General features: G+C 43.5%; 1 protein-coding gene across 9 annotated transcripts in view; it reads left to right on the top strand.

Annotated features, from left to right (window-relative positions):
* RASAL2 (RAS protein activator like 2) overlaps positions 1-25,373 on the top strand; it is a 190,608-nt gene that overhangs the window by 130,393 nt on the left and 34,842 nt on the right. For 7 of the 9 annotated variants that reach the window (XM_032696295.1, XM_032696294.1, XM_032696293.1 and 4 more), the window contains 2 exons: positions 11,299-11,405; positions 22,480-22,589. In XM_032696295.1, the coding sequence (XP_032552186.1) occupies positions 11,299-11,405; positions 22,480-22,589 (217 nt within the window). Of the gene's footprint in view, positions 1-10,088; positions 10,107-10,207; positions 10,503-11,298; positions 11,406-22,479; positions 22,590-25,373 lie in introns of those variants that run through there. The other 2 variants (XM_032696298.1, XM_032696296.1) reach the window with 2 other exon arrangements.

Raw genomic sequence — 25,373 nt, 5'->3', positions numbered from 1 at the left:
GTGAGGGGGGCCATTGCCCTGGTGCGTGACAATATCACACACACAGTGCTGTGGCGTGTTGAGGGTGCCACCTGCAGCTGGGGGAGAGCTGTAGAGGGTGACTGCTGGAGATCAGTGGCTGTGCTACAATCACTTCATTAAGCAATCTGAAAGGATAAAATACTAGACTATGATGTGTATGTGCGGGCTGCTACTTCATCAGCACGGTTTCACTTTCCACAACAAGATGCGCTGGCTTGAAGAGACACTTGAGTGTCCATCCATTTTTGTTTTTCCTGATTAAAAAGGGCTTCCTGTGTACCTTGCCATGCTCCACGGGGGCTGTCCAACATCCTCTCCTGTCTGACAAAAACCTGCCATTGATTTGCCTTGCAGCAGAACGACTCGGCGTGTTCGCAGCGCTGTGTCACAGCTCTGCACGCTGGCTTTGCTCAGGGGGCTTAAGCCAAAAAAGTTATCCACGTCCCAAAATAGTTGTGAATCCTTCCATTGTGATTCCTGACACAGAATGAGCTACTCGGCCTTGTCCATCGGGATGCTCCTGAACTAGATCACGGCGTGGCTGGAAGGCTGTTACGTGGCAGCGCTGCTTCTCAGAGCAAAATTACTTTCATTATGGATAGGCATTTAAAATGATATAATGCAGGAAACAGAGCCTTTTGGATATAGATTTGACATTTTTAGGTATCTGGGAAACTTATTTTCGAGCCAGCTGCTTGTTCTGTGCTGTGGCTTCGAAAATAGGATTGGGAAGTTAGTACTGCTTTGCATTTTTCTGTGGCAAAATGCCTCAAATAACTATTTTTTTCCTAAGGGGCAGGTATAAAGGTGAGTAGTTTTGCCTGACACATGACACTGATCCAGGAGCTGGAGAAACAAATGTTTATTGTTCCTTGTTCACTCCTAAATTATCTGTAAAACATTTTGATAAGAATGACTTGGGTGTACAATATCTAATCTACATTGCTGTGAAGACATCATCTACTGACTACAGCAATATCCATCAATCAGTCTGTCAGAGCCTGTCCCTAGTGCAAGGAAGACCCATTTTTCCTCCTCTTGTAAGTGCCTCATGCAGAGAACATTAATACATTATGATTTATGCCACCATGACTTTTTGCTTACAAAGCATCTGCATCACAAGGCATCTGTGCTCTATTATTTGCATATATCGTGAATTATCACTTACTAAAATTCCCGTAGAAAAATCTGAGCATTCATATGCTTCTGGGTAGTTTCACTGATCAAGAATGCTAATTTTTAAATTCACAGGATGGCAAAGCTGCTTAACTTCACAGGTTTCAGACACATAACTGCAGGAGAGGGACATTTGTGACAACTGCAGGAGCTCAGTCACTGAGGTAATGCAGGGAATTACTGGGAAGGGATGCACACAAGTTTTAAATGATTCATTTATATAAGAGGTTCCAAAGCAGAAGGGCTTGGTTTAATTTCCAGCCTTGTGGACTCATCTGCTTTTGGAGCTCAGGGGTGAGGGAGATGAACCCAAACACTTTGAAGAAGTTTTCTGGCGTTCTCACCTGCTGTTCTGTACAGCAAATTAGCTACTGGTGCTTATTTTGGAAAGCAGTCTCTCAAGGCAGACATTAGCTGCTTCTTGCTCCTGCTTTTTGGTTGTTTTTTTTTTTTTTAATTACTACTTTGCTGATCTCTCCCACCCCCCTATATTTTCCATAATTCCACTTGATAGAGCAATTTGTGTCTGGATTTGCATTGTTCAACAACTCCTGCAACTCAAGTGTAGGTAGGTCTCACAGCATGAAAATAAGTTAGTCATGTTTTGAATATTCCTCTCATGCTAATTTGCATGTTATCTCACAATCTGGCTGTCCTGGAAAAATTTGGACAAGACTTTTGGATAGGTTTTGGTAAGCTCTAAAGCACAAGACCTCCTTTATGACAAATTTAAGAAGCTATTCACAGTGTTTCTTGGCTGTGAGCAGCACCACATCCCTCCTGCAGCTGTGGAGCAACTTCAGTCTCTGGTTTGCTTGCAAAGCAAGAGGTTTTAAAAATCAAAATCTGTGCTCCAGAGGAGTTTGAAGATATATTTGAAAGCACTGTTTGAAACTGAGTGTTCAAAGGATGTAAACAGAGAGGACATTTCTGATACCAGAGTTTGATAGTGGACTATCAAAGCACACAAGCGTCAGCCAGAGCCCAGTGGGTTGGGAGATGAGGCTTGATAAACTCAGCCTTGGAACTAAGGAGCAATTTGCCAAGCAGGAGTGAAGTTAACCTTGGAACAGCTTACCAAGGGATCAGACAGGCTCTTCATGTCTTTCAGTGTCTGGTTACCATTGGATGTCCCTTTCTCTGAAGACAGGTCTTTGTTCAACTAGGAATAATGCAATGAATGGATGAAGTCACTGGGTGATGTTCTGAAGGTGTTTCAAGTCAGGTTAGAGGATTTGGTGTTTCTAAATGCAGTGGCTCTTCTACATCTGTCTATCACTTTAAAACTCCGGGATTTTAGTGGGAGTGTGTTCATGACTTAATTTCTTACAAGGACTTTGTAATTCCTGCTTTTGTTCTGATGTGTACCTCCACCTTCTGACAGTCCATTGCAGACAGGCTTCCTGCGTGGTATTGTGAGCTGATAAACCACACAAAATGAAGATTAATAAGAGGAGAGTATTTATGCAGGTTTTTTCCCCCTCTGTGGGTTGCCCCAGAAGGTTAATGCACAGGAGTGTTCTGCTTATCAAAACTCCAATGTCCTTTCAGTTCCTAGTTGCATCCTCCTGACTGAAGTCTTGCCAGTTCTACCTCCATATTTTTACAAAGTTTTTAATGCTCCCATATTTTAAAATACCCAGTAAGCCAGTGTCATATTTCCTATTTAATATACTTCCCCTGTTATCGTGAACGTTATAGAACATTGAAAGAAATTAATAAATTAATTATGATACAAGATGAGCAGCTAAGGAGGCAAACAGGATTTGCACATGATTTATACTCCTAGAAAGGATGCAAAATTGGTAAACATTTATGGGAAATCAATACTCTTAGCTGTGTTTTCCCTAGAACCTTTTATTATGGAGTTGATAGTTAATATTGCAATTAAAACCAGTTTTTAATGGGAAGTCAGTCAGGTGGTTGTGGGCGCAGTATTTGTTAAGGGAACTAAAGTAAGAAGTTGAAAGTTTTCATTTCATATTGAACAACCACATAGACAAAAATAACATTCGAATCCTTTCTCTAAAAGTGCTTTTATTCTATTCTTATTGCAAGTAGATTTACATCATCAGTTTGCTCAGTCTCAACTCAAGAAAAGGTTCTACTTTGTAGAAGCTGAATCAAATGTGATCCTCCCACACATAGAGGGAAATTTGTGGGAACAGCTCATTTTTGGGGGGAAAAAAAAAAATCAGCTGTTTTTGCACAGATGGGAAATAGATCTCTCTACTGCTGGATTTTCTGTGATGTAGGGAATGTTTCTGGGTTTTCATCCCTCAGTTCATGTTGGGGTGGGGTATGCGCTTCTTCAGGGGGACTGCTCAGCTCAGTCTTCCACGCTGCTGTGGTACCTCACTCCTGAACAGCCTGTCCCATGTTCCCTCATTAATTGGGAATTCTGGAGAGCATCTGCCTTGCTTGGCAGGTGTTTTATGAAAATATCTGTCCTGCACAAACACTACTTGCTACAGGTTGTCTTAGTAATTGGAATTTTCTTCCCTGCTGGACTTGATAGCTCTTTTTTTTCTTCTTCATTTGTTGGTTGGTATCTAATTTTTTGCTTTGCTGATCTAATGGACTTTTGGTGTCGTAGTTTCAGCTTGGGTTTTTACTCAGTGGTCAGGGAATGTCCTTGTTTGTAATAGGGATTGGCAACTGTATAAATTATTTAAAATAAAGACAGGTTCAGAAACTGGTGAACAAAGGCGGCTGTCTCTTTAAAGAGTGCAGTTTGATCGGAGCATCAGCTCCATCCCCTGAGGACAAAGGCAATTTTGATTTGTGGGGCCCGGGAGTCCCTCACTTACCAGGAGTCGGGAGTCGTCTCTGCTCGTGCCTGTGTAAACCTGTAAAACGCTCTTTTGTGTAGAATAAATCACATGCTGTAACATTTAAATGCTGCCACAATTAAATGGACCCTTTCATAAAGTCACAGCGACGAGTCCCCATTGCAGAGCTGTGCAGACCTGTCTAGACAGGGCAGGATTATTTCCCATTTATCTTCTTTTTCATTATTATTTTTTTTTCCCAATAAATAACCAGCCGTTCGTGTTGATGACTTCTCTGAGCCCCCAGGGCTGCTGTTCTCTGCTCACCTCTCTCTCCTTTGCCCCGGTGCCGCCGAGGCTGAAGCCAGCGGGGCTGCGGCCGCGGGGAAGAGGAGCAATTCCCTCTCTCCCGCTGCTCGGCGCTGAGGAAGAGGAGCAGTTCCCTCCTCTCTCCTGCCTTGGCAGCCAGCAGCAGATTCCATTATTGCCGATCAATGCCGCCGCCATGCAGGAGGAGGGGAGAGGGAGGGGTGGGAGCTTCCTATCCCAGATTGATCAACCTGCCATTGCATGAACAAATTCATTGTAAGGAAGGCTGGGATGCTGGGATAATAGCTGGAGCAGGAAGGGGCTTGTAAACAGGGGAATGCAGGCTCGTCAGTAATGGGGAGGGGATTTAAATTGCCTCTGAGCTTGCTGTTTTTTCTTCCAGCATAAAGCATAATACCTGAGCCTTCAAACAAAGCCAACACTGTGAGGGATGGTAGGGATGCATTGCACGTAGCTGGTGAGCTATTGTGCTCACTTATTTGAGCTTCTTCAGCACTGAGACCTATTTCTACTTTTTATTTGAACTGATTCTATCATAACCTGCTACCTCTTTTGGATTTTAAAACCTCAGTTTCCCCTGCTCCTCTTGTTTTTGTTTTTGGGGTTTTTTACCTTCCTTCTGTTCCTGCTTGGACTGAAACCTGACACAAAGGGACAACAAGTACAGATCCCACTTACTGCTCCCACCCATGCCTGCTGTGTCAGATGTAGGTTGAGGGAACAGAGCAGGATCACGCTCCCGTGTTGTCAGTGTAGACAATACTGGAGTACTGGAATCCCAAGACCATCAGCTCCTCCCACCCTTCCTGCCCTGCTTCGTTCACTTATTGTGTTCTGTATGGAAAGTTTTCCTGGCTGGAGAATAAGTCTTCTTTCTCCTGGCATGTGGCCGAATGGCTGGATAGCAGCACGGAAGATGAGAAAAGCCTTCTCTCATTTCTTGTACGGTAGGGTACTAACTGTGTTTTGTGGGTTTTTTTTTGGTTTTCAGCACTTACTGGGAAGCCTTTACTACTTTGGTGCTTAATTTCCTCAGTCCTTCGTTACCTGACCTTATTTCTTTTTAAAAGCTTTTAAGTGGTGCGCAGTTGTTAATTAAACCTGGTACAGCCTGTTTGAAGTAGTTACAAACACGCTGGGCAAAGGTTAGGTTGTAAATGGGCACGTGCAGGGCAGCAAATGAGCTGAACTGGACTAAACTGTTACTTACTGCTCTGTTTTTCTTCTCTGTGCCTTTTGAGGAGCTGATCACTGGGTTCAGCCCACTTCCACTCATTTCTGTCAGCTTGCCTGACTCCTGGACTGAGTGATGGCAGTAAGATAAATCAGAGGAGACTGCTCAAAGTTTTCCTTCTCAAGAGGAGAAATATACAGATGCATTTCGAAGAAAAAATTCTCAAGTGGTGTCTGAACTCTGGGACCGTATTTAAGGTTCGGTGACATCCCTAGGATGCCTACAGTACATTGGGACTTTTCCTGTGTCCATAACAATAATCTGTACTGCTCAGGGGCAAAATCCTGCCACTGTGAGCAACGGGGTGCTAAGGCTCAGAGCAGCCTTCTGGGCCACGGAGAGGAACAGGAAGAGCTGTTGAGCTTTGCTGCATCCAAGAGCCAGTAGTCCCTCGTGAGACAATCCCAAAGGATTGCTTTTTAGAGAATGCCTCAATTCACAGCCCTCTTACAGAGAGTAAAAGATTGGTTTGGAAAGCTGTGGCTGAAGGCTGTTGTTTAATAACAAGGACAATAAATATTGATATCATACTAATGTGTGTCTAAGTCATAAGCCTCTAAACAAATTAGGCTGCAGGAACAAGTTACCATGAGTCAGCTGATCGGCGTTAATTGTGTTGTACAGTCTCTCATGCAGCAAACACAAGGTAATTTGAATTAGCCAGGGGCAGTCCAAGATCATTAGGAAACTATACGAGGACATCAGCATCTCCAGTTCGTGGGCAGTAGCTCCCTGTGGTGCTTTTGTGTTGGCACAGTTGTCCAGGCAATTTGTTTGGCCGTGTGTGGAGTCAACATTAAAGGAGGCTTTAGATGCTGCTGCATGAGGAGGTTAAAAAGGAACAACTATCCCAAATTTTGTACATGCCACAGAGGATTTGTTGAGCACTTTAGGGACATGCATCTGTTTAATTTCTGACTGGGTTTGCAGAGCTGGAGGATTCATTCCTCCCTTCAAAGTGAATGCATCAGTCTAAGAGCAGCTGATGTTGTACTCACTAAATGCCATATACAATTTCCTCTGAACATTCAGCAAAAGAAATTGTGAGAGTTTGTACTTGAAACCCAAAAATTTTTCTCTCCTATGATATTCACGCCCTTTCTTTCCAGCCTCCTCTACTATTCATCTGCTTTGCCTGGTAGGTCTTGTCTTTCAGACTGTGGAGTCCTTTAGGAATCATGACTTAAATGTCTTTTAATGACTTATGTGTCATTAGGTTGCTTGCTTTGCACCTTCTGAACTGGGCATTAGTTCAATTACACTTTTTTAATGTACCAGCACAATGCAGTGCCTAACACCAACAGAATTACCTGTCTGTAAATTAAAAGTCTTTTATAGTTTACCTGGATCATCTTCCAAGACTTGTCTTGGAAAGCACAGTATCTCCTTTTCAACCCCCTGCTAATGGAGTGGGAGAGTTTTTGATCATAGTTGGTATCTAGCACTTGTTTGATGCTGGAGTTCTATAGCGAGTGAGCTTTGCAGGGTTCCCTTTGTGTTTCCCTTTCCAGCTTGGCAGCTTTTGTGCACTTTTTGGTGCACAGTGTGCTGTGACTTGGTTGCATTCACTCTGATGTATCTTCTTGTGGCTTTCTTCCCCTGTCTAGTTGCCTTGATAATGTGGAAAAGCTATTTCTGCGAATTTCCATTTTTCCTTTAGTTATACCTTGCAGGATTTGCATAATGTGTTCTAGTCAGAACACAAACTTGGACTTCAGGACTTAAACAGATCAAGGGTTTGAGTTTGCTTTACCCTGAAGCTTCTTACACAGGCATTTAATGACATTTTATGACAGTCTGTGAATTGGGCCCAAGTCTGAATTCTCCCCAGTGAGCAAATGAGAGGGAATGCTACTGCAAGAATAAAACATTAACATTTTATATGTGAGGCTTTCCTATTCATTGAGTAATACCCATCTGAAAGATGCTGTTCAGATATTATTCTTGTTGTTCCTGTTCTGTCTCCCAACCCTTCCTACCTGGGTGTGGCTTAGTCCTGCAGAGCTGGGAACTTTGTTTAGTCTCTGCTTCTCCCACCCAGAGAAGAGCTCTTCATAGTGAGAATACAAACTCCACCACAGCAAGGCTTGGATTTCAAGTGGCCAGGGCACCAGCAAAAGGAAATTTAGTTAAGCCCCAGAGCACGTGCTGACCTGAGGCCTCTGAGGCTGCACCACTGTGCAGGGAGGGTTGCCTTCAAAGGAGGGCAATCCTCACCACTGCTCCAAGTAGTAAATGGCACCTGGCTTACACAAACCTGCCTTCTGGCCAACAAACAAGCTTTGGTATGCTGAGGGTAGAGTGGTGCAATAGGATGGAAAAGAGACCTTCCTGCATTGTATCCTTGGGCAGTTCCCTCTTCAGAGGCATCTGGCACTGCAGAGTAATTGGCTCAGCTACTTTGGAACTGACTATTACTATGTAGCAATGGCAAGTAAATACTTACTTGCATAAATATTTATTTACATAAATATTACTGCGTATCACCAATATAGGAGGTGATAAAAGTGTCCCATAGGGATGTTTATGACTCATTTGTTTGATGGTGTAGCGAAAGGTGTCCCTGCCTGGATGATCTTTGTGGTGCCTTCCAACCCAAACCATTGTAGGATTCTACCATTATTTGTTGAAGGTTGAATAGGGGAAGATCTATCTGCCTTCTTTTTTTTTCCCTTTTTCCCTTTTTTTTTTTTTTCACCTTTCTTCCCAGAAACCGAGAGTGGCTGAAAAGGGTTTCAGATTATTTTGATGGATAAACAACGTGATTTATCTGTAGCCTTGGCCCCTGAGAGTGAGCAATGCAGAAAGCAGTTGTAATTTAATACTAAGGTGATGAGAAGTGCATTGATTTTTACAGCAGGTGAAGATTATGCAAGAGCAGCCCCAAGCATTACCAGTGGAGCAGGGGAGGGAACTGTCTAATTTTTTGCCTGGTGGTGACAGTATAGATTTCTTTTACACGACTCAGCAAAAATCCTGTTCTACGGGTGTCACAGCAAGTTGCTTCAGCTTTTGATTTCCAGTTACGTTTCCCGACAATTTTGCTATATCTGGGTCTTCCTTTTCCTAGGGACTAATCATGTTTATTTACCTCGGTTTTTTTAGAAGGAGAAGAGAGGGAAAGGTAGTTTTTTACTTTGTTGCAGGGCACCTAATGAATAATTTATTTTCCCTTCTCCAAATGCTACATTTCTGTGATGGTCTGAGAAAAGAAAAAAACTCATGTTACTGATGAAATCTCAGTGTTTTATTTGCAGACGGCTTGGATTGCTGCTGGGTGCGTGTGGGGGGAGAGGGAAGGTGAGGGGAGCCAGGCACATTCCTCGTGGTAGCTTTTCAGCTCCATTCAGTTCAAACTTAAACTCTCTGCCCCTCCTGCAGAACGTGTGGTTGGAAACGGTGGGGAATTCGGGCTCCTGTTCTCATTTATGACTCAGCAAAGTTAACAGACTGTTTTAAATTACCGGGGCAGCTTTGATGTGATTTCCTGCGCGTGAGAAGTGGATAAAGCCAAACCTATTACGTTACATGTTTTACTATGCAGTGTAACATAAAAGGTGCTCGCTCTACCCCCCAGTTCCAAGGGAATATATCCCTCCCGTTTGCTTTCCTTACGTGGACAGCTGGAATGGCAGAGGCAGTGTGTTAAATCCTGTGTAACACAGCTCTCTCTGGGCAGGGCAGGACTTACAGGTGCTGCAGAAAATAAAGTTTCCTTTTTGTATAGACAAGGGAGGTGGCTGGTGACACTAAAGCACATCTTCAGATAAAACTGGCAGCACTGCAGAGGCTCCTGAGATGATGGGACTGACTTAAAAACCTTGGGCTGGCACTGGCCCTGCTCCAAGGGCTTTGTTCTCTAAAGGTGCCTTGGTGGGGACTTACCCTCCAGCTCTGGAACAGGTGATGCTTCCTCAGCTGTAGGAAAAAGTGCCTGATGCAGGAATCTCTCCCAAAGGTTCTCGTTCTGACATGGACACCACGAGCTCTGACAGCCCGGGATGTGCTTGGTCCGTGTGAGAAGGGCTCCTGCATCGTCCCCACGCCCGGCAGTGCCCTGCCCATTTCCCAGTGTGTTACACTTTCTTTGCCCAGTTTAGGAGGCTGTTGTCCCTCTTGGTCCTTTCCCCCAGCAGACTGAGAGGCTCAGTGTCAGTCGTTTGGGGTTTTTTCTGGTTTTGTTTTTTTTTTTTTTAAGATAAATATCTACCGTGTGAGACACTAATACTGCAGGGTCCAGACTCCTCAGCCTCCCCTCCGGTAAATGCTCCATTTTGTCGGTCCTCCAGCATCCATGGGAGAGACGTATTATAACTCTGGTGAAATCAAAATCCGGTGTGCAGGGACATCACAAGTAATGTTATCCCCGAAGAAGGCTCCTCTCCTTTTTTCCCCTTCGGCTCTTTGGAGGCAAACGCCGCTCCTCGTGGCACCAGCTGGCTGTCTCTCTCCATAAACCCTGCTTCTTTTTTTTTTTTTTTTTTTTTTTATTTGCCGCTGTGAATCAGGATGTACAGCGAAATTTTCGGGAGCGGAGGGAAGCCGGCAGTTGGGCGTCTGTTAATAGCCTGAAAGTAAGTAATGAGGATGTGCAGCCGGAGCGATTGATTGAAGAGCTGCAGTCCTGTGTGCTGCTGCCTCGCTCGCCTGCTCCCCGCCAGCCCCGGGGAGGGAGGGGGAGCAGAGCCCCGGCGCTCCCGGGAGTGGAAGGAGCACCGATCCCCAGGGCCGGGCGGCCGGGAATGGAAGTTTGAGCTGCGGCGGCTGGCTCCGGGAAGGAAAACGGCAGGAGTTCAGAATGTCACAGGCTGGAGTCACGGCTCGCTCCTTCCCTTTAAGATTCGGAAGATAACAATGGACTTTCTGCTAGGAAGTGGGTTTTTCCCTCCCCGTGCTGGGGGGCGTTTTGGGAAGCTGGATTCCTTAAAGTCTGGCAATTGAGCTGGAGATGGGCAGCACTTGTGATAAAGGTATCTGTGTGCATACATATGCATATCTAGCTGTATATAAAAATGCATTTATGTGCAGTATATGTGTGTTTGTGGAGAGGGTTGTAATGCTGTGTATACTTTATTATGCTATTATTCTAGTATTTACACTAGAAAAACATATCAATGCAGCTTTTATGAATATTTGTGCTCGTCAGATCAGCCTGCATGGATTTAAGATGCCAAAGTCGTGTCTTAGTAAGGTCATACTGCCAGAATGAGGAGAAGTTGACCTATTTATTTTTTTTTATCTGCAGAGATATATATGTCATATTACCCAGGCACTTATAAGTCTTCTGCTGGTTGCATGGTTTGAGCAAGTAGTGGGATCACACACGACCAAACTTTGACCTTTGTCAAACTGCATTCAGCTGGGACTAAAATTGAGCTTCCCTGGGTCTTGATTGTAATTATCTGTTAATTACTGCGTTGCTTACGCAAAAAAATTAAATTTAATAAATATATTAAAGTTCTCTGAATACTGTCTCTCAGACAGTTACAGAATATTAAATATGTCTAGGTATTGATCTTTACCAGCATTTTTAATTTTAATTGCCTACAGTCAAGTCAGATTCACAACCTGGGATCTGCCAGTGAAAATGCCCCTGTAATTTAGTAAGTAAATATGATATAGAGAAATAGGTGGGTTAGTTCAGCAGTTTAGTAACGCACTTGAAACTTTGCTGAGGAGTCTGTCCTGCAGAGCACAAAACCTGACTATTCCCCACCCCCAGGCACCCATTCACCACCTTCTTCTTCTTCTTCTTCTCTTCCTCAGAGGTCCCAGCAGAGAGATCTCCTCGCAGACGGAGCATCTCGGGGACCAGCACCTCTGAGAAAACCAACTCCATGGATGTTCCCAACACCTCTCCCTTCCGAGTACCAGTAAGTGTGCTGTGCCTGCCCTGCAAAGGGGGATCTGTCCTGTGGGATGGGAGGAGGAGATTAAAATATCACAGTGTAAACCAAGCTGGGGGGGGGGGGTTGGGAGGGAAGGAATATTTAGTTAATATTTCTAGTTGACCAAGGGGGCTTTGCTGTCAAGTGTCATATATTATCAGTGATAATATCTGGTAGATCCCAAGCTTGCTGCTTTTCATTGCCTTGATCTAAAGTTGCAGATAGAGAAACATCAGAGTTAATGTGGGCAGCGACCTATATAAATACTTTTGAAGTCGCCTCCAGGGATTGCATTCCATATTCAGTGTTGACTAGGAAAGAAGTTCCTTTAGGTTAGCAATGGCTTGTTATTTTCCCCTCACGCCAGTGAAGTACATAGAAAATTGAAATGGCTTTATAGTTTATTCAGAAGCTGATGGAATTTCTGCAGGTGTGTTAATTCCTCCTTAGCTCTTCAGGTTTTGTCCTGAGTTTGCTTGGCTCTGAGTCTGCATGAGAGTTTTTCAGCTACAGCCTGGATTTTCTTGCTTGTCTCAGTCTTTGGTCAGTGTATCCAAAAGCACAAAGGTATTTCTATTATTAGACTGAGGACAAATGCTAGTAATCTGCCTACTTTAAAACCTGAGGAAAACCAGGAGAAGAATTAGCAAGTGAACACTGGAGTTTTTTGGATGTTCTCTATGGACATGAGTACCATTTCTGGACACAAGTACCATTTCTGCAGCTTTGTGTATATATCCTTGCTTTGCTTTAGATAACACTCATCCCTTCTAAGCACACTTCCTAGCTCCCTTTAGTTCCAAATGTGTGTGAAACTTTGGTTTTGGATAAATCCTACGTCGTGTCATTTAAAAAATAAAATGAAGAAACAGCCAAGGATTTAATGAAAGCTATTTAAATTATTAAAGGATTAATGTTGGTCAGAGTTTCTAGAATACATGGTATTTAAAGCAGCCTGTTAACTCATGATTTATTGGAATGGAGAAAAGGACAAGGGATGCAGTGAATATACTGGGTATCTTCACTTGGTCCCTTTTCAGAGTCATAGAATAATACAGATTGGAAGGGAAGTCTCTGATCTATCCCCTCTTAAAAGCTGGACCAACTTACATCAGAGTGCTCAGGGCATTCTCCAGTGAGGTGTAGAACACCTCCAAGGATGCAGAGCCTTGCTCAATGAGCTCCTCTGGTGCTTGACTGTCCTCCTTGGGAAGAATATTCCTTTTATAAAGGCTTCCTTCTCAGAACAAAACCTGATGTTTGTTGAAACTTCTAACTGATGTTTGTTGAAAGACCATGAATCCCATTTCCCTTTAGTTCAAAGGACACCTGAAGTAGCAGTTAAAGCAGAATGCATTGCTTAGCCTTGGGAAGGGAAAGCTCTGAGGGAAGTGTTAGCAGTGTGTGTAAATACCTGATGGAAGGGAGTAAAGGTGATGGAGCCAGGCTCTTTGGACAAGAGCCTCTGAACACAAATTGAACTGTAAGAAATCCCAGTTAAACACAACAAAAAACTTTTTTTTTTTCCCACTGTGATAGAGCACTGACACAAGTTGTCTGGAGAGATTGTGGAGTCTCCATCCTTGGAGATATATTCCAAAGTACACTGGGCTCAGATCCTCCTAAGCATCTTGCTCTAGTTTACTCTGCTTTGAGCAGGGGTTTGGACTAGACAATCTCCAGAGATGTCTTGCCATCTCAGCTATTCTGTGTTCTATGAACAGCCCTCTATCACTTCAGAGACCTGTTTTCTGGGTGGTACTTGGGGAGAAAAGGGCCTTGGTCTAGTTGTATGTGAAGCTGTTACACGAATATTCTGTTATGTCAAGTTCTGAGAATTTTATCCTGAGCCCATGGTCCACAGAGTTCCAGGAAGATTTCTGAACTCTGAGAGCCTTCAAAAGTCTGATCTTTTTCTTCATTTATAAGAAATCCTCTGCTCTCTCTGCCTTCATGTATAAGTAATAGCCCTTGCCTTTAGATGTGTACATGCACTGTAGTAGTCTTTGTCTGACAACTGCAAGCTGCCTATCAGAACTGTTTGATGACTATCTGTATTGTTTATTTTATATGCCTCCTTTTTTGGGGGACAACTTTTTTATGCTGATCCTATCTCTTAAGTAAAGGTTTAATGGTTCTCTAATTCTTGTCTAATAGTTCTCTGATACTTCTTAGCTCCTGCTCCCTTTCAAATCAAGGACCTTGCAGAATGTTTTTTATTTTCCCTGGTGGTGTGCTGGGCTTTTAGGACTCCAGCAAATAGGCTCTGGAGGCAGCACATGGATGCTTTTTTTGGGCATAAACCAGCACAGAGCTAGAAGCTATTTGTGCCACGTGGAGCTGGATTCTGCTGCTTTGTCTGCCTGACCACCTGTATGCCCAGGAGCATAATGCACCCTCCTGTCCTTCTCAAGGGGACAAGGCTTCTGGCTTTGGAGGTTTTGCTCTGAGTAACCCATTTACACTCTGTTACTCCTTAGCAGGTTGTGGTGCAGGTGGGGGCTGAGATCACCCTGTTTTAAAACATGCCAACTTGTGATCTGCTTAAAAGAGCAAACTGCAATTAGAAGTCAGGTTGCTTAAGAATACGGATGAGCTCAGGCCAAAACTACTGAAACCAAACACGCTGTTAACTTGGTGGATTGGCACACACCTAATAGGTGGGTGAGAAGGTGGGGAGGAATCATGTTCCTGCCTTCGGCTGATAATAAGAATTTCCCAGCTCTCAGAAGTAGGAGAGGTGACTTGGGTGCCTCATGGAAGTTGCAGATCAGTGGTCTGGGAAGAGCTGCAAGTCAAGGATGTAAGAGGTGCCTGTAACAGCTTTGAATTTGTGTCTGTGAGGTTGTCTTTATTTGACAGGGATTTATTCTACATATAAAGGAGATTAATAGTAAGAGAACTCGCTATTTTGTTTCTCCAGACATTGTCACCTCCAGTGCAGGTTGGAGGGCCAGGGGCAGCTGCAGAGTAATGCTGTCTCAGTTGTTCTTTCCATGGCCCTGACTCTGTGCCATACCTCTTCCACTCACTGCTTGGATTTCTAACAGAAAGCAGCTTAAGGCAGGGGACAGCTTAACCTTCTTCCATCCTGACAGAAAATTATGCTGAGACTTTCATAATAAGTTGCTTTTACAGCTTTTTAAGTTTGCATCTCGGAACAGCTATTTAAAAGCTGTCTTCTCAATAGGACAGTGGCTTCCAGCACGTTCTGTGCAGGTTTTTTCCTTTCAAACACCAGGCAGTGGTGCTCTCTCAGAACAAGGCATCTGTTTTTTTAATACTGCTAATTGGCATTGCTTTAGCATCTGGAATTTTGATTTATAACAGCATAATTGCCTTTAAGCAAACATTTCCTCAACGAGACATTTTTTAAGTAGTCTCTTCAGTGGCTGTGGTCAGTGAAAGATTTATTTTGAAGGGCTGATGTGTAAACTTCAGGAAATTTGCCTTCCTGCCTCCTGCATGTGCACTGGAGGAAAAGATGTACGTTTAAACTTACTAGTGTGTGAAAAGCAGAATTTCAGGAGTTATACTCTTCTCTAGGACAAACCACCACATGGACCAGCGTGTGCCATGTGTTTGTGAGGGTGGGGAGGCCCTGGCACAGGTTGCCCAGAGAAGCTGTGGCTGCCCCATCCCTGGAAGTGTTCTAGGCCAGGTTGGACAGGGCTTGAAGCAACCTGGGATAATGGAAGGTGTCCCTGCCCGTGGCAGGGGGTAGAATGAGATGATCTTTGAGGTCCTTTCCAACCCAAACCCTTCTATGATTCTATGATTTGTTCTGGTTATCTCACTGAGGGGATTAAAGGGGATTCTGCTAGTGCTGACACTGCACAGCACAAGGTGTGCATGCAGAGAGAAGAGCTCTTAGTGCTTGTCCTTTCTTTTTCTTCCTGGTTTCCCCAAATACTCCTATCCTCAGTTAAAACATCGCTCTCCATCTAGGAGCTGTGTAAATTGCCATTTGACAATTCTCAGCTGTTTCAGAAATGTGCCTCCTCACATATAGACAGATGCGTTCTGTTTATATATATAGAAAAAGTCGTATTTTTAACAATGAGTACTATTTGACTGAACAAATAGGGAGGCAGAGGGAACTGGCTACAAGTAGGCACCGTGACACATAAGTGGGCAAGGAACCAGCTTTTCCCTTCCCACACACACCATGTCCTGGCAGCCTCTCGGTCTCCGTGCATCCCGTTCCCTACTGTGGCACTGTGGAGCACTGTGGCAACCTGACACATTCTCTCATTGCTCTGCCATTGGAATCTAGGATCAGGGGTAAATATGAGGTTATCCACATCTTCAAACCTCCTGCAGTGGCAGGATGGAGAGGAATTGCTGAACCGCTCTTCAGACTCACATTGCGCTCCCCGGTTTTGGCTTCTTTGGGGTAGGGTTGTTATCACAAATAATATATGATTCATCCATGTCTGCTGGCTAATAGGAGGAAAAAAAAAGATGAGAGAGAGGCAAAGAAACAAGTGCAAATGAGACAGGAAAGCCAAACGCAATCTTTGAAGTAAATAAAATGATTTTTATAGGAACCCTGGTGGAGGATATTTGCAGATCACCTTCCTTGGTCTGTTTCTGGTCGAGGGTATAATTGGATCTATAGAAATGCTGTCTGCCTCTCTGCTCTTTAAGAGTACAGCTAAATGGAACAGAAGACAATGCAGCCAGCCCAAGTGAAGGTCAAAGCTTGATGAGATCTCGTGGCTGCCCAGCCTCATCTTTTATGCAGTCAGCAAGATTGTTGCTCCTCCAGAGCTCTGCTCTGCTCCTGCTGCGCTGCCAGGACAGGACAAGTCTGAGCTGTGCTGGCTGTGTGACCCCATGGCATACAAGTACATGTTTTTAATTCTGCATCAGCACCAGTGCAGAGATGGAATTGTTGATTTGGATTTTGTGAGGCAGCATGGCATCCTCCCTGAAAAGCTGGCTGTGCTCAAATATGTCCCCTTAAGAGAGATGAACATTTTTCCTTCCATTTTCCAGCTTTTCTTGCTGTGACACTTTTGTTTGAATCTGGTCTAATTTTTTATCACTTGCCTGTGATGTGATGGCTTAGATGTGGTGGCTGTTCTGTGAATTTTGTGTCAGAAGGCACAAATGGGTGACTGACTTTCTCCAGGGTGCTCACTAAGCTCTCATCCATATCTTCACTCTGGAACAGTGCTGTTCATAGGATTTATAACCCTCACACTGTCTTGCTGCCAAAGCAGATTTGTTCATTACATCAAAGTTTAGTGTTGAGTCAGTGATGGAGATATCCAGGCTGTGACACTGTCTGGTGGACCTCAGCAGCAGGAACATTATTCTCATGTTTGGTTTAAATCTGGCTTTATCCAATTCCTTTTATTCCTTGGTTAATGTAGGGAACTGTGAACGTACATAGCTTTAAACACTGCTCACATTCCAGCTGTCCTTGGGTTAGTAGTATTTAAATATGTACCGACTCAGTCTATTCTTCATCTCCGTAACAGTCAAGTTATGCAAAGTTTAATTAATGCATCCTCTGCAAATTAGTCCTTCTGGTCTTTTTATCACTTTTCTTGCTCTTGTGCTTTTAATTCCCTTCGATTGATTCTCCAAGTTCTGGAACTGAAGTTCACAGGAATGCGTGTTACCAGTTTCTAATTGCTCCCAACCCTTTGTGTCATTTCTCTGTCCTCCCTGGCCCTCACTTCACCTCCTAATTTAATACAGCTCAGTGTAATTAATGTGCTGTTTAACTTTTCTTCCAGATGATTAACAAGGATGTTAAGCAGAAGCAGTAGTGCCACTATCCCCACCACATCCCATTGGACCCTTTTCTTCTACCTTGATACCTTATCACTTGTTGTAATTACTCTTTTTAGATACTCCTGCAGCCAGTTCTCAGGTTTGTGTTACGAGCTTTCACAAAGCTCATTTCCATTAATTTTTGTAATTAGCATGTGTGCTGTGTTATCAGAAAGTGTTCTGAAGTGTTGGGCTGCTTACTGGCTGCATGCCAGGGGACTAAGGAACCAGGGTCAGGAAATCATTGCCTATCCTTCCTGACAGGCTCAGGTGACCTGCTTCTTACCATGTATGTTGTCTTATCACCGTTGCTTTGTTGTTCTTCAGCCAGACTTCTGACCTATACTCCCTAATTCCTGGATGGGGGCTTTTAAGGATGCTCTTTCCTTAAGCTGTGGCCTGTTGTGGGCAGGTCCCACAAGGGCAGCCAGGCTCTGCTCCCAGCTGTGTCCATGCTAAACACCTTGCTGAACTGGGATCTGAAAAGCTGATGTGGCCCTCCCTGGCTATCAGGTAGTTCTTGCTTCTTCATGAATTTTCCAACTGAATTGCCAGTGACTTGGAAATTTGATTCCTTTAGTACTTTTGACTGCATATCACACAGAATGCAAGCAATCTTATAATGCATTTTATTAACAGGTGTATTATCAATGTATCCCTGTTACAGTATCCTCTGCATTTCCTTGGGTTTCTTATTACTCTGTTCCTAAACTTGTTCATCCTATCCTGCATCCCTCCTGTGGCTGTAGACCGTTTTTCATTGGAAAGTTGAAATTGTTATCCGGCCAAATCTGCAGTGCTGTCCCATCAGGGGAAAAATATCTTTCCTGATCCTTGCTGTTGATCAGCTTGTGTCCTGAAGCATGATTATTGCTCACTCTTGTTATTTTTAAACCTGACTAATGCAGCTACATATGTTATTCTTCCTTATATAAACACATAATCCTTTTTTAATCTTGATGAAAAAATTTGTCTGTATAATATCTTGTGGTGGAGAATTGGATGGGCTCATTTATAGACAGCATTAGGAAAGGTTTCCTGACAATCAGTGAAACGTGGCTGCCTCTCATGTGAAATTGCCCCTTGGTTTTCTGATGTAACAGGGTGCATGAGGAGCTTTGGTAATTTCCATTCTATTTGTTTTATACATCCCTAATCCCTTCTTGCTTTTTTGTTCCTAAAATAAATAGTTGGTCTTTAAAACATATCATTTGTAAATCCCCCTCTTGTCTGCCTTTAATCAGTTTATACTTCTGGAGTTCTGTTTTGTTCTAGTTTTCTTGCTGAGATGAGAAAATCAGAAGAGTGATGCATTAGTGTGAGAGCTATGGCAGATTTACATAACAGCACTTTACTTTTATTGGGCTTTATCCTTTGTTTGTACATTCAGACATGTTTTTTATTGTTTTCTGCCTGTGCACAAACCACCTCTTCAGTGACATAGTGCCAGGTTTTTTGGGTGGGTTGATGGTGGAATGTGACTGTGTAAGTCACTGTCTTGCTCTGTATATTGCCTCCAAGGTGTACCTAGAGTTGTTTTCCTCTGCTTTTCTACCGTATGAGTGGCTGAGAGACTTTTTGAAGGCAGTTGCTGCTAATATTTTAATACTAAGTGTTATTGGGCTCGTAAGCAAACTTCTCCACCTCCTTGCTAGTTAGATTGGCCTTGTGGTGTTGTTTTGTAGGGAATTGGTAACTTCTCCATGTTTGCTGCTCATTCCTAGAATATCCTGCCAGTTTTATCTTTCCATTTTACAACCTGGCTATCTTCCCCTGCTTCTTTGCCTCCCATAGCTTTACAATGTTGCTGGCACAGGAGAGCATTTTCACTTGGCTATGACATTATTTTTTTTTTTTCTTGATAGCTGCTTGTGAGCAACTTGAGAAATAAAATGCTTCATGTCCTCACCACACACAGCAGCGGGGAGGCAGTTCTGCTGTCATCTCTAGTCACTTGAGGGTTGTCTTTGTACCCATCCAGCCCTTCCCCTCAGAGAGAATAAGTCTCATCACTCTGTAAATGAAGTTACCCACCTGGTGTTATTAATAATGCATTGGTGCTCCTCATTGAGAATTAAAGATGTTCAAGATGCGTTGCAGGGCTCCCAAAGGCAACGTGTTTGTCCTCAGAAAAAGCCAACATAGGTAACAGCACTGAGTCTGAGATGAACCTTTTTATCACCCATTTTACCCTGGTTTTAGTGCTTTGGAACTTCCAGTAATGCCACTGCTCTGTATCGATGGATAATTTGTGTTATGGTTACATACAGTTTTATTTGTTCATGGCTGAATTAACCTTTCCCTTTCAAAACAACCAAGACAATCATTATTTATTTTTCATGGGCTGTTCTCCCCAGAGTGAGGAATCGTCGTGTCTGTGGGGAGCAGCAGCCAAGGAGTTGAGTAGCTCCTGCTGGGGCTCTGTCTGAATTTGTTGGACAGTTCATGTGCTGCTCTGAGGTTAAGGACAAACAGACAGTTGTTTGTCAGTCATCTTTGGAGTGAGCATTTCCCAAAGCCAAAGCTGCCCTCAGCAACCACCTCCTCTGGGTTGCAAATACTTGGGGGTCAGAGTTTCTGTGCTTTCCCCGTGCAGCTATGGAGGGAAGTTCCAACAGCCTGGTGGATTATCCCATCTCCTGTGGAGATTCTTGGCAGACTGACAGTCAAGTTGCTTAACTTCCAAATAGAATTCTCAGTGGGATTGAATTATTTTTAGATGTTCTATCATTGGGATTTCTCACCCCAGTGCTTGATGCTTTTGGGCGAGATGACGAACCTGCCCTGAGCCTGTTCCACAGACTGTGTGTGCTCGTGTTCCACTGCTTGCTCTCCCCGTCTCTCTTTTCCATCCCTGCTCCCCTAAACCTCCTGTGGTTCTGAGGGGAATTTGTATGGAACTTCGTCCCACTACGCGTGACCCTCAAATCTGTCTCTCAGGGGATTAAGGCACAGTTCTTGTACAGTTCTTCTCTCACTGGTCTCCTCTTGAAACACTGTGTTTGCATGGTACTGATCTCCTCAAATTGCATCCTAGTTGATTTACCCAACCAAATATTTTGTACTTTTTTTACTGAGAACATCGTCTCATCACTTCTGGCAGTTTGAGTAATAAAATTACGTATTTTTGTCTGGGAGTGTTTGCTTAAGCAGTAAAATTCCCACTGTTTTAAAAGAAATTCCATGATGATTCTGAAAGCTGAGAGACTTCATTCTGTTTAGGTATAAGAACCACACAGGAGTCTGTTTTGTGTTGAAATAAGTATTTAAACGAAATACCTAGACAATAAGAAAAGCAATAATGGTGGTTTTTTTCTTTGTAATGATACAAGCTGCATTATAACCCTTGGCAGGGATTTCTTCTCTACAGTAGCATGAGGAAATAAAACTTCCAGTTAGTTGGTATTGTTGCAGATAGGAGTTTATTTTTCATCACTGCATCCTTTTTGATATCTGCATTCAGTATTTAAAAGCATTTCCTTTGGCAAATGGAAGTCGGAAAAACTCTGCTCAGTTCTGGCACGTGTGAATTTTTCATGCTGCTCCCAGGTTGTCCATCTGTAAGCACTGGCCCTGCATGAGCTGCCAGCGAGGTGCACAGAGCAAATATTGCAAATGTTTTCAAGCCTTTGAAGGATGACCAGTAAGAACACCCTTTGTTTGAATAACTTTTATCTTTAAATATGTTTTGTACCCTATTTTTTTTTTTTGTACTGTCAGCTCTAGATAGCCCTGTTCAACGCCAGACAGCATGTTTGTTTCATTGGGGAGTAGATTATGTTCAGTTAAACCCAGAACATGTTTCAGCAATGTTAAAGCAGTGCCAATTTAAAATCGTACATGCACACAAAAATGAATATTCACCGTCCTTCTCAGAGCGGGATTTGGAATGATTTGATATAAATACTTTTGGACCCCTACTGAATTGTGTCAGCTTTGTCTTATTTGCCCTTAAGGGGAGAAAAACATATTATTTCATGTTTGCAATTTGAGAGGTGCTGGACTGAAGCCAGGGTCCACCAGGTCTGAATCCCTGTGGCTGGGTTTGTTACCTTTTATGCTGAGAGGTCAGAATATATGAAAGTGCCTTTGAAAGCGCTGTGCATCCTCTACTTGAATTCCAGCAGTGGCCCCAAGAGAAGCCCAAAAGCATCTATTGATTACAGGGGTTTTTCAAAGGCACTTTTTCAATACCAGGACTAAGGAAAGTGCAAGATCATGGGCAGAGTTTGAGTGGCACACACAGCTGAAAATGCTTCATCCCTTTTGACAGTACCTTTTCCCCCAGCATGCTGTGTACATTTGTGGGGTGGGTTCTTGGGTTTTTTTCCCATATTTAGATATGAGGCCTTTTCTTTTCCACTGTATCAGGAGAAGATAGCAGCTTTCACCCCTGAGGAGCCTGCTGGCTGGCAAGCCCCAGAGGTTGAAGGGCAGCCTTAAAAATGCAGGCCTGCCTTCAGATACAGAAAGCAGACTGCCCTTCCTTTGTTCCCTTCATCTCCAGAGGTTTTCCAGACTTAGCTAGACCGAGTCAGAGTTAGTCTGACCTAGTGTTGGCAGTACACCCCCAATGAGCAGGAGATGATCCCCAGAGGCTCCCTCCAACTGACATGGCTTTGGGCTGCAATTGTTCGGTGAACAGCTGTATTTTGAAGACAGATTTCTTGAAGATTTAGTTTATTTTTAGATCCTAAGTAGATTTCTGAATTGAGCTTTCCTTGATACCAATATCATAATTGATATCTGAAGTCACTGGTGTGTGAAATCTTGAAATTTTCAATTCTGGCAAGTGAGACTATTGAAACTTCAAATTACTGTAAGATTTAACGTGCTATGTCTAAATTAAAAAGGAAAACCTAAGTGCAATTGCGGGCACAGTAGAAGCTCATAGTAAAAGACATCTGTACTCTTAAGCTCACCAGGAATTAAAAACATGGCATGTAAAGGGGAAGTAGGAACAAATATAAAGAAGAATACTCCTTATTGAGTTATAATCGTGGGGTTTCTCTTGTATAATAGCCGGAATTCATTGAAGTGCCCTCGTAATGTGAGCAGTGCTAATTATTGCAATTGGAAGCTCTCACATCCTGGAACTGTCACTGACAATCCTGCTCTGCCTTTCTTGCTGCTCAGAGGGATCCCAGAGCAGGCTGTTCTGTAATGGGCATCGCCGGGAATCGCCGCTGCCTTTGGACTCGGAGGCAGTGCAGTGATTGATTTATTACCGGCATCAGTTTCCCTGCCTCACTTCTGCAACTTCTCATTTTAGGGCTTCTTCAGTAAACGCCTGAAAGGATCCATCAAGAGGACAAAGAGCCAGTCCAAGTTGGACAGGAACATAAGTTTCCGTCTCCCATCTCCCAACAATTCCGAGGACAGGTAAGGTTCAGTGCCTCACACAGCACGTGTGAGCACTCCCAGGAGGAGAGCAAGGAAGGGATTTATTGTGCAGCTGGCAGATGGGTGGTTTGTGGGCTGATACAAGTTACAAGTTTAGTGTACAATGTACTGCTGATGCAGGACTGCAAACTTTACTGCTCTGAACAACTGTCAGTAAGTTCGGGTTAAGCAGATGGACTCCAATACCTTTTGCTGCATCCGTCTCAAATAAGCTGCAGACTTCCAATTCCAGGATACAAAGCCATGGGATTGATCAGCTTTACAGAAATTTGCCTTGCTGCAGGCAGTGCTTGCCTGCAGGTAGTGCTGTGGCTGAGATGAGGAATTGTGTTGTGTGAGCAGGTCGGTTCCACCAGCGCTGGCAGAGCCCCGAGATGCACAGTGCAGTTCAGGCACACCAAGGATCCTTGCTAATGATTGCAGTGCTGGTATTTTAATTATTGCAGCGTTACTACGATGAACAGACGGTCTGTTTTTCAGAAAACTGGAAGACTCAGTAATTTCTGACCCTTTTAGTGCTTCATTTGGTATATCCTTGTTTAGTTTTTGGCTGGCGATTCAGACTGGGAATGGATTGTATATGAGGCAAGCAAAAGCTCTTACACATGGTGTTTCCTAACTACTTGTAAAGTTTCTTGATTGTTTTTATTAACCATTACTCTGTGTTACATTCCACAGTAGCCCAGCAGGAGAACTAGACTGAGTGAAAAACAGGTTGCCCTGTACTTGAGGCCACGCCAGGCTTCTGTGATTTTTACATTGTTTAGTGCCTTTTCCCTTCTCCTTTAGCAGAGTTGAATTCATTAGTTGTATCTGTCATGCTGTGCTGCTTCAATCAATGGTGCTGTCTTCTCCATCTGAAAGGCAGCACCATAACATCAGGGAGATAGCAAGGCTGGGGTTGTTGGAGGTCTGTTAACGTCAGGAGTTACAGCAAACCCTGCTGCTTCCCAGCTGTGACTGCCCATGTGGATGGCCTTGTTCCTGTAGTCATGGTAATGTCCACCCAGTCTGCTTTGAGTCAAGTTTTCTTATAAATCTTTATTTTCAGGGTGTTGCAACGTGTACCTGTTATTTTTACCATTGTTTGTAACCAGCTGTGCTTGAATTTTTGTAATAAATATACCATAAATAATCTGGTTGTCCTTCCTGAAGTTGGTACTTATACTGGATACTTGCTTCTGCACTGTCAAGGAAGTGCTGTCATTCTGGGAAAGCCAACAAATGTAGCTGTAATTAATTCCTACAACTTTGGTTTAAGGCATGATGTTACACGCAGCAAAGTCTCTTTAAAAATAGATCTACTCCCTGTCCCCTTCTACTCCCTGCAGGTGTTGGTACAAATTATCAAATAGACTTGAATGAAACGTGGATTTTCTCTGATGGCCTGCAAAGCATAAAATCCAGGTGCTTTGTCACATGGTGGCATTATTGAACATAGCAGCTGACTCTAAATTTGTGAGGAGGAGTTGCCACTCTCTTACCTTCTGTTCTCCCTGTGTTCTGTATGAGTCCTGATCTGTTGCAGCAAAAACTTTCCTGTCCTACCCTGGTGAGTCAGCCCTTTCCCATTTTAAGCAGGTGGTTCTAGGTGATGTCATGGTGTTACACAGGTTTTTAGGGCCAGGTTGACTGATAGTATTTCTCTTTTCCTGTTCTGACAAATACAAGAACCCTGCCTTCAAAGAAAGTATTATACAGCTTTATAAATTAAAACCCTGCAAGGCTTAGAAGGAAATAGAGGCTACTGTCATATTGCTTTCTCATGCTTTTGAGATCTTTGGGTCCTGCTAAGAAAGTGGAGATGTTTGTAGATAAATATATCTAAAATTCTGGAGTAAGGAAGATTATTTATCTTGGTGTACCTCAAGATTTGGGATACTGTAACACTGCATGGCGTGCTGAATGGGAGCAGAGGATGGATGCTGTCTGTTCAGAGTTGATTCAAAATAGGAAGGAGCCAGGAATGCTGTAGGGAGCATTGATGGAGACGAGTTGCTGATTTTTCATAATCAGATTTTCTGTTTCAGCAGAAAGCAACTGGCCAACCTCTGTTTTCTGGCTTTTAACTCTGTTTCAGTGTGTCTGGGTTAGTGGATGGGGGAGTGGAGAGAGCTGTGGTGCCCCTCCAGAAACGTGGATCGGCATCCAGGTGTCCTGTAGAAATCCACAGCCTCGCGATCTGGAATTCACATCCCTTCTGTTACTCGGGTTCAGGTTGTTTGCTGGGTGGTCTGTTGCACTTGAAAACGTGTATCTTGTCTTTACAAGGCACTAATATGGAAAAGCTCAGGCTCTGCTGGGTTGTGACAGGTGTGGATGAGGCTCTTCAGGTGTGTGGCCAGCACAGCAACTCACCAGGTTGCCAGGAGCTCTCTCCGTGAGGTGACCTGGCACCGTGTCACCGCAGCATCTTCCACAGCTTTTCCAGCCTGTTTCCTACTGCATCCTTTGAGCTTTGCAGCTCGCATGTTCGTCTTTAATGTTTGTCATTATTAATTTGTGACATATTAATGAGCTTGTTACGTATTAATGAGTATCATTAATATATAAAACATGTAAAAAAGGCACGAGAAAAGACTTAATGAAAATTACATTTGAAAGGAGAGACCAAATTAATATTTTCAGTTTGTGGGCAGGAATTTGAGAGTATTTCCAAGAGGACCAACAGTTTTGTTTACTGTGAGGGAGCAAAGACGATTGGGGACTGGCTGCATATGGTCTCGGTGACTGCAGTAAAGCCCTGCAGACAGCTGGGAGGGT

The sequence above is a fragment of the Chiroxiphia lanceolata genome, chromosome 9, assembly GCF_009829145.1.
Source record: "Chiroxiphia lanceolata isolate bChiLan1 chromosome 9, bChiLan1.pri, whole genome shotgun sequence".
Taxonomy (NCBI): domain Eukaryota; kingdom Metazoa; phylum Chordata; class Aves; order Passeriformes; family Pipridae; genus Chiroxiphia; species Chiroxiphia lanceolata.
Note: the sequence above shows the minus strand (reverse complement) of the source record. Positions and strands in the feature narration are given on the sequence as shown.